Genomic DNA, 13,045 nt, shown 5'->3' with positions numbered 1-13,045 from the left:
ACCTTTCTTTGTTGGGTAGATAACCTTGTGTCCAACCTTCTCCACCATAGAGAGAACCTCGGCTCTGCCCTTATCCTGTGTGGAGAGAAAATGTTCATGTCTTTTTGCTATCTCAAAATAGCTTGCTCCAATGACCAATAAACATCAAAACCTTTTTCAATCGTCACAAAATCTTTTGATAGTAACTAATGCTAAATTTCTCAATGTATTCGTGGAAGTGTCTTTGACACATCATGATGTAGCCTCTGTCTCTGTAATGTTTCAACCGCCACATTGTTTAGTGAGTCCATGTCTACTCTCAGTCCATGGGCACACCTTCCCAAGTGGGCTCTACATCTATTCTCGGCTTGTGGACCAACCCATATTCGATGGCCGGTTTGTTACGTCTGGAAGTCTTTAAAAACTTGATTGCCGACCTTACAAATCAACAAATGATATTTTCTTGTGTTTTGTCCTCACTCGTACAATTTCGACAATCACTTCCAGAAAGGTCACCCATTATGAAGTTCTCTTAAGACCCTTGAATGAAAAAATAAGTGCTTTTTGGTGACGTATGTGGCTAAATTAATTTTTTTAATCATTTTCGCAAACCAGGGTGTCAGAGTCTTTGAGCTCCTATAGATCTATCAACAACGATTTATTTTTTCAATCTATGTTTGTTGTACGCTTGTGTTTGATTAACCTATTTTATCAATTCATTAGGTTGATGAGCTTCNTGTCTTTTTGCTATCTCAAAATAGCTTGCTCCAATGACCAATAAACATCAAAACCTTTTTCAATCGTCACAAAATCTTTTGATAGTAACTAATGCTAAATTTCTCAATGTATTCGTGGAAGTGTCTTTGACACATCATGATGTAGCCTCTGTCTCTGTAATGTTTCAACCGCCACATTGTTTAGTGAGTCCATGTCTACTCTCAGTCCATGGGCACACCTTCCCAAGTGGGCTCTACATCTATTCTCGGCTTGTGGACCAACCCATATTCGATGGCCGGTTTGTTACGTCTGGAAGTCTTTAAAAACTTGATTGCCGACCTTACAAATCAACAAATGATATTTTCTTGTGTTTTGTCCTCACTCGTACAATTTCGACAATCACTTCCAGAAAGGTCACCCATTATGAAGTTCTCTTAAGACCCTTGAATGAAAAAATAAGTGCTTTTTGGTGACGTATGTGGCTAAATTAATTTTTTTAATCATTTTCGCAAACCAGGGTGTCAGAGTCTTTGAGCTCCTATAGATCTATCAACAACGATTTATTTTTTCAATCTATGTTTGTTGTACGCTTGTGTTTGATTAACCTATTTTATCAATTCATTAGGTTGATGAGCTTCTATTCGTTATCTCCCTTTGGGATTGAATGAATAATGGTAACAATTATGTTTGCCAAAAAAAAGAAGGGTTTATGACCAACCAATCAAGGTTGAGAAATTGAAAAAAAAAAAATTTGGCATAATTAAAGAAACAATAGAAAATTATAAGCATGTTAATATATGAATCCCAAATCATTCAATGATTAAAATATAAATTGAAACAATATAAAAATACTACAATAAATTTTAAAATATAGTATTAGAAAAAGATGACTCATATATTAATCTTTTTTTTTTGTCAACATAATAATCTTACTTATTCCCAACTGAAAAAATGAGAAAGTAGTAGAAAATTTTGGTTTAAGAAAATAAGAAAAATTTACCTTCCCATTAAAATATATTCCCAATTAAACAAAGTTGAAAACAATGTTTTTAAATAAATTATTTAAATATGAGACGATTTTTGATTATATAGAAGTGAGTACAAAATTTAGAATTAATAATCAAAAGTATATTTTCCTTAATCCTTTTTTCTATTTTTTTAATAATTAATCACTTAAAATTAAAAATAAGTAAATAATATTATAATTTCGAATTTATGAAATATATATATATATATATATATATATATAATCTCTTTATAATTGTTTCAAAAAACTTTGTTTTTTTCTAAGTTCTGAAATTTTTTATAATTATCTTTTTACTTTATTAATATTTTTTAAAACAAAATATTTTCTTTTTGTTGTAATCAAATTCTTCCTATTAAATATTTGCACATGTCAAAATCTCAAATTGATAACTTGATATATGTCCAAATCTTGTTAATGACTAACTTGCAAAACCCAACTTTATATAATAAGATACCAAGAAAAATTAATTTCCTAATCCTACTCCTAATTTAACTTATTAATTCTAATATTCGTTATTTAGAATTATGGAGAGTATTTGAATTATTTAATTTTTGATTTTTATATAAGTTAATATATTGAATTTTGCCAATAATGTAATAGTTAAAATAGTGTTAGCAGAAACTTCTAACTGCCAATGCGGTGTCGTTTTTATGTCATGCAAATTCTGCTCTTGCTAGATTGGGCCATTTTAGATGGGCTATAAAGTCTACAGACTCAATTAACACGCGCTTTATATATCTAAGATCTGCGCGTAGGATATTTTGGTTATCAACTTGAATCGCACTATAACGCTTTTTTTTTTCTTTTTTCATTTTTTGCACTTTTGTTTTGTAATTTCATGCAATATTGAAACTTCGAAATATATCTTTGAAATAAAAAATGAGTGTTTTTTTATTCGTATTATATTAGAAGAAAAAATCAAAGGACACTTCTAATTTGTAGTAATGTTTATATTCATTTTATAAAAAAAAAAGTGAAGAATATTGAATGTTTCATCAATTTTTAAGTTGAATTGTTTGAAATTTAATAACTGATAATTTGATATTATCCTCTATATATGAAGAAGAAAAATAAAAAGCCGTTTTTTTTTAAATGTGTCGGGAAAAAGTTGTTTCAAAGACGGACAAGATTCTTGGTTTTAAGGATATACAGCGTAATTGCTTTATTAACTTTGCATAAAAATGTGAAAAGTCAATATTATTAGTGATGGGAACTAAAAAAAAGTACGGTCCAATTAACAAAATCAGAAATTAAAATAAAAAGGGTAAAGGACTAAAAGGATAGAGAGGTGTGACGAGGACATGATACGGATATGTTTTAAAAGAATGAGTCTTATCCTCTTATGCCTACTAGTCACTCTTATAGGGAATTGAAAACTCTCCTAAGCAAATCTAATCCATAAAAATATAATACTACTCGAGTACTATTATTTTTTTAATTAGAACTAACCGACCTTTAAAATATTTTTCTTTAGGGATCCTCTGTGTGCAAATCTTTACACCTAATCACTTAGTTTATCTTTTCGTTTTGTTGGTAAATCGCTATATTTTCTCACCAAGAACATCGTATGTTTTATCTTTTATCAAACTACAAAAACTACTAACCATAGTCGTTTAGAAGTTTATGGTGTATATAATCTTTGTAATGTTATAGAAAAGGTATAATAATATCTAATAAATTAACAAATTAAAGGGCAAAAGTGTATTCAGAAAAACAAAAAACATAAAGCAAAAAGCTGTGATATGATGCTGACTGCCCATAGAATGAGAACCGCATACCACAAAAAAAAAAAAAACACAATAATAGCAATTAACATATGCGATGAGATAATAATAACAAAAAACAATTTGGAGATAAAACTTGAAAAGTGAGAAATTCAATTATTTTAAAAGGGTCAACGTTATCCACGGCTTGCACGTAAGTAATACCCACACAAATATATATTTATCCTCTTTTTTTTTTTTTTGAAAATAAAGAAATAAATCAAAAACCTCTTCACATATCCCATTTGTATATATTTTGTAGATGATGTCAATCTTCAAAACAGAACTCATGTTTCTGTGTTTCCAATTCTAGAACAACAACACACAACTCTCCCATCCTTTTTTTTTGACAAAAACAACTTTGTATCTCTTCTCTTCTGTTTAAAACAAAAAAATGAATATTCATATGAATCTGAATCTGAAGCAAATGGCGGGCAACATGATCTATCAAGATCCAATCCAAGAAGAAGAAGAAGACATTGTTCAAGGAGTTTCAAGAACATTCTCAGAAGAAGAAGATTCATCTTCTTGTTCATTATCTTCCATGTGTTCTTCATCTGATTTAACAGAGGAGGATGATGATGATGATGATGATGATGTTTCTTCATCTTCTTCTAATGGACCTCTTGAAGATCTCTCCGACCTCATGTCACATCTCCCTATCAAGTAAGAAAACAATCTTCTTCTTTAAAAAGCTTTTAAATACCTAATGGGATCTAAAAGATTTTGCTCATTTCATACTTGTTTGGTTCATCTCTGTTCTGTTTTCTTGTAATAACAAAAGTTTTGTTTATTATCTCTCAGGAGGGGATTATCAAAGTTCTATGAAGGAAGGTCTCAATCATTTACATCACTAGCAAATGTTAAAAGCCTTGAAGATCTTATGAAGAGAGGGTTTAAAAACAGAAACTATGGAGCAAGAAGAAAGACATGTAGGAGTACTGGGGGAATTATAGATCAAAGCTACAAAAGGGTTTATAGTCCTAAAGCTACCATCTCCAAGAAACACAACAACAAAACAACTTCCTCTACTCTCTCTTGTCTTTCCAGAAGAAAACATTAGAAAATCTCAGAGAAACATTAGTCTTTTTTTCCCCACAAGTTTTTAACCCTTTTTACGGTTTCACCAAAATCGGTTTCAGTAACATAACAAGATTCCAGTGTTGTCTTAATTGTGTAGACTAGACTTGTTTATACCTTTTTTTTTTTTTTTTTTTGGGGNNTTTGGGGGTCGTTTGGTTGTATGTATCAAAAGCTTGTAAACAGGAGTGATTCCGAGAAGGTGGAAGCAGTTCCACATAACTATGATGTTGCTTCACATAGTAAGAAGAGACGGCTTGTCTCTTGTTCCGATCCAGTAACCTGACAAATTTTTATAATGGACCATTTGTTTAAGTTAAGAATCAGACCATCATAGTTTGATTTATGCATAAAGAATCAATATCCTTAGTAATAGAATGTTTGAAAATATACCTGCAAAATCATTCACAGCATTGATCTAATAGTATTTGTATATGATCTTTTTCATTAAAGAAAAACCAAAACAGCGCTATTGACTGAATCAATATTAATGCCTAACTACCTCAGCAAATTGTAGCAAGTGAAGTCCTAGTGCTCTTTCATCTGCATGATCCACCACTAGATTTCCTGTCTGCAACAATGAAAACAAGATGTTGACAAAGTGAATTCAAGAAACGCAAAGAATCTATATAAGCCAAGTAAATCTGAGATTATGCAGCCAAGAAAATACACCTTAATGGCTTTGCCAGACTTTGTTATGATTGAACAGATCCGAGCATGGGTGTAGAGAAGGTAAAACAGCTGTGTTTCCCTGCTCATGACATCTTATCAGTAAGCGCGCATTTCTTTATATGTAAAGAACTAGATGGTGTCAGTTACCTTAGCATTGAGCATATGAACAACCATAAGAATATAAAAAAAAACTAACTATCTGAACCATCTTAAAGAACATCCAACCCATTGGTGCTGCCTTCGCTATCATTACAAACATTTTTCAGAAAAAAAATAGTACTTTCATAAGGATGCATCATTTGCATAGAATAAGCACTTACTTCACAGCACCATCTCCAACTACCTCGGCTGTTTGGTCAAGCTAACTCTTCATCTCTTCGTCCTTACCTGGACAGAGTAAATATCAAGGTTGGATGATTTCACATTAGTAACTGAACAAGTGAATGATTCAAGAATACAAAAATGTAAACAATAACAAAAAGGCATCGTGCCGTGCTCAATAAGAACATCTTTACTGCGAGTCTTGGCCTCATCTAGCAAATTATTTTAAGTTACGACTTCTGGAATCGTAAGAACATCTTTATAAGTGATTGACTGATAAAATCATGCGTGAGGACGTACCTCAGCAAATCGTAGCAAGTGAAGCCATAGTGCTCTGTTTTCTTAAGCACATCTATATATGTCTTTGCCAGACTTTGTCTTTGTGATGACTGATGAACAATCCCTTTAGCACACCTTTACTTGCGAATCGTTAACCGCAAAGTCACTAATTAATGTGAAGCAAAACGATGCTCATGTGGTCAAGAGAAGGAAGTCATATCAAACAGGGAAAAGAAAACCAAATAAGAGGACTGAAGGTTTTATTTTTTCATTATTCTTTAATTACGCAAATAAAGGAGAATTAGTCCTCTTATTAGTCCAATTTCCCATATCCTCTATGTTGTCCTTTGTATCTGTTGGACCTTTGTATTGCTTAAGGCCTTACCCAAAATTTTTGGGAGGCCCATTAATGAATTTATTTGATTTTTTTTCGGAAATAAAACTAATGCAATTAGTTTATACTTGTAGGGCCGGAATTAACTTATTTATCAAAAGCCACTTAATCTTTACTATAATAAAAAAGAGCCTTTCAACCAAAAATGCCTCTACGCCAACAACATTAAAACAAAGAGAACAAGGTCAAATATAACTTAACAATTAACTGGGTCAGATCAAAATAAAAGAAATAACCCGAAATTAGACAGTCGGATAATTAGATCCGACTTTACTCGGTTTCAACGTTTTTTCGATTTTTTTTGGGTATTGGGTAATCACGATTCAGAATCTTAATGGGTATTGATTTCTCTCAACTGGAAAACTAAAAACATCTCTAAATTATCTCCTTATCACGCAAATAACGCACAAAAATTATTCTATTGTTATGCTATTCAATCTCAGCAATCAATTTTGCAGATATCAATCTCCTAATAAACAAAAAAAATCTCATGATCTAGACAGTATATGATCAGAATTATACACGTAATACACCTATTATATTTCCTAAACAGTATATGATCAGAATTTATTCCTAAGCCACAGATACAAACAATATATTCTCCAAAATATTTTTCTACTCGATTTGGCTTAATAATCGGCTAACAGAGAATATTCCCAAACTTATAGATCTAGAAAATACCTACTTTAGTATACGTCTAGCCATCTCTATAAATACAATGTTAGGAAGCAAAGCTTCAATCATCATACCTACAAATCTCTTCCCTTATCTCTACTACCAACCTTTCTGCAATGGCTCATGTCGTCGCTGCTACCACTGATTTACTGTCAATCAAACCATTCAAAAAAAAATTAGAGAATACAAGTCAAAATCATTCACTCTTGGAAGCAGAATACAGTCTTTTCGGGAGATACCATAGAAATGGTTTTAGCAGATATTTCTGTAAGCTTACTAAACTCTTCTACTCACATATACTTAAAGTCATATTACGATAAATGCTTATTTTTTAAAGATCTAATACCTTTATCTATTAAAATAGGGTACCCTCATCCATGCAACACTTAAAACCCACAGTGGGAAAAGTTCCAGAGGCTGATTATTCCTGGTCAATGGGTTATCATTGAAACTTTCTCATTGACTAAATCAGTGGGAAAATATAGGGTTACAAACCATGTTTATCGCATGTCTTTGATCAACACGACCTCTATCTTCCCATGTGCATCGTTGTCTGATGACATATTCCTGAAACTGGTGGACTTTGAAGATATTAGGGACGACACTACACTGAATGAGAACATTTTGGTTGGTAAGTACAACCAAATTTTTTGTTAAAATATTTGAATGAGAACAGATGTTGTTGGTCAAGTTGTCAATGTCGGTGAACTGAAAATCCACCAAGTCAATGAGAAGGACAAGAAGAAACTTGAGTTTGAACTCAGAGACATATGGTAATTTATTCTCTTACTATAACGACTTATATTCTATAGATATTCATGCTTTCTTTTCTTCTATGTAGCGATGTACGTCTATCATGTACTCTTTGGGATGTATTTGCTGAGAGAATTCTAGATGCTTGCCAAAACAATGGTCAAACTCAAGTCATTTGTCTGTTGCGTTTTGCTAAAATCAATTCTTTCAAAGGTAAATATGTTTATGGCTTATCTTTCTAGACTATTTTAGTAAACTTACACTGCTCGTCTATAATAGGTCAAAGATCTGCCTCTAATGCTTATGACATATCTTTAATGGAACTAACCCCATATTTGCCTCAGATTGTAGAGTTTTGTGAAAAGTAAGTTATAATTATATTTCTACAAAGTAAGTTATTATTATGTGACATTGTAAGCTTCTAATATACTGTTTTACACAACACATTTGGGTTTAATAGTCTGCCTAAGGATGGGCTTGCCTTGACAATCAAAGAATCTGTACCTAAGGAGGAAAAAGTTGTGTTGAAGGCTGAATTTTACAAATATTTCGAAAGAAGAACAATTGCAGAAATCATTGAGTACAATAAGGTAAATTTTGTATATATTGTCTAATTTGTTTATTACAATATAGCACATTCATTAGATTCCATAATGCGTAATTACTTCTTATATATTTGTAGGAAGGTAAATTGAATAAGGCTGTCAATGAGAAGGTTGTCAATGAGGATTCACAATTGACAGCTTGGTTCTACTTGAATACTATCAACCCTGATGCTAATCAGTATCTTTATGCCCAGATACCAGCTCACTTTACTTGGCAGGGAAATAAAAAACAATGGAATGCTAGGAAGAGAGGGTTTTCACTTGGTAGGATTGACTATGTTCCAAGACGAATGGAGCCTGAGTATTTCATGAGAATCCTCTTAAATATAGTTCGTGGACCTAAATAGTTTGACGATTTAAAAACTTACAAGGGTGTAGTTTATAAAACGTATAAAGAAGCATGTTTTGCAAGGGGTATTCTAGATGATGATCAGATCTTTATAAACAGCATTGTGGATGCATCGCAGTGGTGTTTCGGTCCTCAGCTACGTAATCTATTTGCGAATATGATTTTGTCAGATTATCTATCACAACCAGAACATGTTTGGGAAGAAACATTGATACATCTTTCTGAAGACATTGAGACAAAGAAAAGATAAGAATATAACAATCCAGGTTTGTATTAGACTATTCTGCTTTGTTTTTTTTTTTTNCCCCATATTTGCCTCAGATTGTAGAGTTTTGTGAAAAGTAAGTTATAATTATATTTCTACAAAGTAAGTTATTATTATGTGACATTGTAAGCTTCTAATATACTGTTTTACACAACACATTTGGGTTTAATAGTCTGCCTAAGGATGGGCTTGCCTTGACAATCAAAGAATCTGTACCTAAGGAGGAAAAAGTTGTGTTGAAGGCTGAATTTTACAAATATTTCGAAAGAAGAACAATTGCAGAAATCATTGAGTACAATAAGGTAAATTTTGTATATATTGTCTAATTTGTTTATTACAATATAGCACATTCATTAGATTCCATAATGCGTAATTACTTCTTATATATTTGTAGGAAGGTAAATTGAATAAGGCTGTCAATGAGAAGGTTGTCAATGAGGATTCACAATTGACAGCTTGGTTCTACTTGAATACTATCAACCCTGATGCTAATCAGTATCTTTATGCCCAGATACCAGCTCACTTTACTTGGCAGGGAAATAAAAAACAATGGAATGCTAGGAAGAGAGGGTTTTCACTTGGTAGGATTGACTATGTTCCAAGACGAATGGAGCCTGAGTATTTCATGAGAATCCTCTTAAATATAGTTCGTGGACCTAAATAGTTTGACGATTTAAAAACTTACAAGGGTGTAGTTTATAAAACGTATAAAGAAGCATGTTTTGCAAGGGGTATTCTAGATGATGATCAGATCTTTATAAACAGCATTGTGGATGCATCGCAGTGGTGTTTCGGTCCTCAGCTACGTAATCTATTTGCGAATATGATTTTGTCAGATTATCTATCACAACCAGAACATGTTTGGGAAGAAACATTGATACATCTTTCTGAAGACATTGAGACAAAGAAAAGATAAGAATATAACAATCCAGGTTTGTATTAGACTATTCTGCTTTGTTTTTTTTTTTTTTAATAAGATCTTTATATTATTATAAAGACACAATCTAAGATTATTTCAATAGAAGTATAATTCCACTTCAATCTAAGATTATTATGTGTTGATTTTCCTCATTTTTTTGGTTGAACATTTGCAGATTTAAACCTAACAGATGCCGACAAAAGGAATTATACTTTGATTGAAATAGAGAAGGTAATGTTGATGAGTGGTGGGTCATTATCTACCATTGAAAAGACGCCTCAGCCGTCAAGAGAAACAATTGATAATTCCAATCATTTGATTGTAGAAGAGATGAAATACAACAAGGAGGAGGAAAAACAAAATCATGATAAATGGGTTAAGATGTTAACTTCGGAGCAGAAAGGAATTTATGATGAGATTTTGGATGATGTATTGAATGACAAAAGAGGAGTGTTTTTCGTTTACGGATCTGGTGGCAGACGTAAAACATTCATCTGGAAGACTTTATCTGCGGGTGTTAGGTATAAGGGAATGATTGTCATTGATACAGCTTCAAGTGGAATTGCGTCTCTTTTACTTCCTAGTGGCAAGACAGCACATTCCAGGTTTCGAATAAAAATCACTCTTGATGATAGTACATCATGTAACATGAATCCTAATGATGATGTTGCAAATCTAATGGATGTGGCTTCCCTAATTATATGGGATGAAGCTCCAATGATGAGCAAGTATTGTTTTAAGAATTTGGATAGAAGCCTGAATAACTGTATTGGAAAAGGATGCAAGAAGCCTTTTGGTGGTAAGGTGGTTGTTTTTGGGGGAGATTTCAGACAAATCCTACATGTGATTAATGGTGCAGGACGAGCAGAGATTGTTTTGTCATCCTTAATGCATCTTATTTATGGGAGCATTGCAAGGTATTGAAGCTAACCAAGAACATGCGTCTACTAAATGAAAATTTAACAGAAGTTGAGGCAAAACATATTGAGGAGTTTTCAAAGTGGATATTAGATGTCGGAGATGGGAAAGTTGCAGAACCGAATGATGGAGAGGCTGTAATAGATATCCCTGCTGAGTTTTTAATAACATATGTTGATGATCCCATAGAAGCAATCAGTAGATCAATATATGGGGATGTTAAGTTGTTGCAAACGAAGAAGGATCCTAAATTTTTTCAAGAGAGGGCAATTTTAGCACCGAGGAATGAAGACATTAATACTATCAATCAAATCATGCTTGACAAGTTACCTGGTACGATTATCATTCTCATTATATTATCTAATAATTAGAAATATCATTATATCGTTGTTCCTTTTAAGTTATAAAAATTTAAAATGCATTGGGGACTAATTCATAGTTATGTAGGTGAAGAGAGAAGTTATCTTAGTTGTGATAGTATCGATCCAACTGATTTAGACTCAACAGATAATCTGATATTCACTCCTGACTTCTTAAATAGTATAAGAATGTCAGGATTACCAAATCATAATTTGAGTTTAAAAGTCGGAGATCCTATTATGTTGTTGAGAAATCTAGATCCTAAAGGTGGATTATGCAATGGAACAAGGCTTCAAATTACACAGATGGCTGATCATGTTTTGGAAGCTATGGTTATTACTGGGGATCGAAGTGGTGATTTGGTGTTGATTCCTCAGACATTTATCAAACCATCTGATACGAAGCTACCATTCAAAATGCGGCGCATGCAATTTCCTATAGCTCTAGCTTTTGCTATGACAATCAATAAGAGTCAAAGGCAATCATTGAATGAAGTTGGATTATATTTGCCTAGACATGTATTCTCCCATGGGCAATTATATGTGGCGCTATCTAGGGTGACATCTAAGAAATGATTGAAAGTTCTTATTGTTGACGAAGATGGTCAGATTCAGAGGCAAACAATGAACGTCGTGTTCAAGGAAGTTTTTCAAAATTTATAAAAAGAAAGATCATATTAAATTTATTTCTGTCCATTTTTTTAAAACATTTATTCACACTATTTTATGATATTGATAACTTTTATTGATAAGTTTAAATTGAAGCTTATTTTGATTTCAAAAGTCCTTAAATTTGGAAAACCACTGAAAAAAACTAATAGTATAATGTACACAAAAATATTTATTCTTTATTTCAAATATTTTAATATCACAGTTTTATTTCCAAATACATTTTTAAATAAAAAATCAGTACTTAGTAATACTCTTGATATTTGAGAATACTTTCTTTCCTATTGTTGTGGTGTATTAGTTATATGAGAATATCCACACCCAATATGTAGGAAATAAAGTATTGTAGATCAATTACGAAAAAAATAGCAATATCAAAACCCTAAAAATTTACAACTTATTCTTTACCTTATACATTCCATGAATCAGCACCGAAGCAAATCTTTTCAATTTTCATTATGACTAAGACCGAAAGAAAAAAAGATATCAAAGATCCAATGCTTAAGGCTTGGTTCGATCTCAACCTAAACTGTGAAGTTGCAAGACAACTCACTTTCAAAGAGATCCCTGTGTTTTTTTCATGGAATCCTAAAGGAAAATGCTTTGACAGAAGGAAAAGGACAATCAACAATCGAAGAACAACTTCTATTTCAAGTAACTTTAAAGGTAACTTATGCATCAAACTACTTTTTCGTTTTCTTAAAGGGCCAATAAGTGACGAAGATCTGAGGACATATGATGGAGTTGTATATCCATCGTACAAGGAAGCATGTGTGGCAAGAGGATTATTAGAAGGTTGATTTTTTGCGTGTTTTGCATTGCTGAAGAATCATTTTGTTTATTTTTAACTACATATTCGTATGTTTTCATTTCATGTTGAATTTTAAAATAAATGAGCAAAGAATTAGTTTTTTTTTATTATGTTATTATTATTAAAAATACATAACGAAGATTATAGAATCTTAATCTATTTAATTGTTAAATAAACTAACCTTTAGAATATAGAAATACTTACCTGTTAAATGTAGTCTTCTAAATCTCCTACTCTGATATGAATAACTTGACACACAAACTGTAAATGCGATATTCTCCTCACAATCGAATCGAAGCTGATACATAAACAGAGCATTATATTCGTATTAGTGAACAACTTTTGGAACCCTAGCTATATCATTTCAAATCTTTCAAAAATTTGCCATCTTAATATATCTCCTTGATGAATATTTACACATTTGCAAAGAACCAATGTTGAATTCAAAACAAAAATTTGTTATAGGAGCTTACCTTTCATTTTTCCTCTC

At 32.0% G+C, this 13,045-nt stretch overlaps 2 protein-coding genes and 1 long non-coding RNA gene across 3 annotated transcripts; 2 read left to right on the top strand and 1 right to left on the bottom strand.

Moving 5' to 3' along the window:
- On the top strand, positions 3,712-4,841 carry LOC104761717. The gene is made up of 2 exons (XM_010484830.2): positions 3,712-4,152; positions 4,291-4,841. Exons 1-2 carry the CDS (start codon positions 3,881-3,883, stop codon positions 4,547-4,549), a joined length of 531 nt encoding a protein of 176 aa, XP_010483132.1. The 5' UTR covers positions 3,712-3,880; the 3' UTR covers positions 4,550-4,841.
- On the bottom strand, positions 4,710-5,600 carry LOC104761718. Its single transcript, XR_002036496.1, has 2 exons — positions 5,239-5,600; positions 4,710-5,137 (listed from the first exon to the last, which is right to left on the bottom strand). It is a non-coding gene; the product is annotated as an uncharacterized LOC104761718 (long non-coding RNA).
- On the top strand, positions 10,033-10,722 carry LOC104763520 (ATP-dependent DNA helicase PIF4-like). Its single transcript, XM_010486883.1, has one exon. The coding sequence runs from the start codon at positions 10,033-10,035 to the stop codon at positions 10,720-10,722; it is 690 nt and encodes a 229-aa protein (XP_010485185.1).

This window comes from Camelina sativa, chromosome 18 (assembly GCF_000633955.1).
Source record: "Camelina sativa cultivar DH55 chromosome 18, Cs, whole genome shotgun sequence".
Taxonomy (NCBI): Eukaryota; Viridiplantae; Streptophyta; class Magnoliopsida; order Brassicales; family Brassicaceae; genus Camelina; species Camelina sativa.
This window is presented reverse-complemented; position numbering and strand designations above follow the sequence as displayed.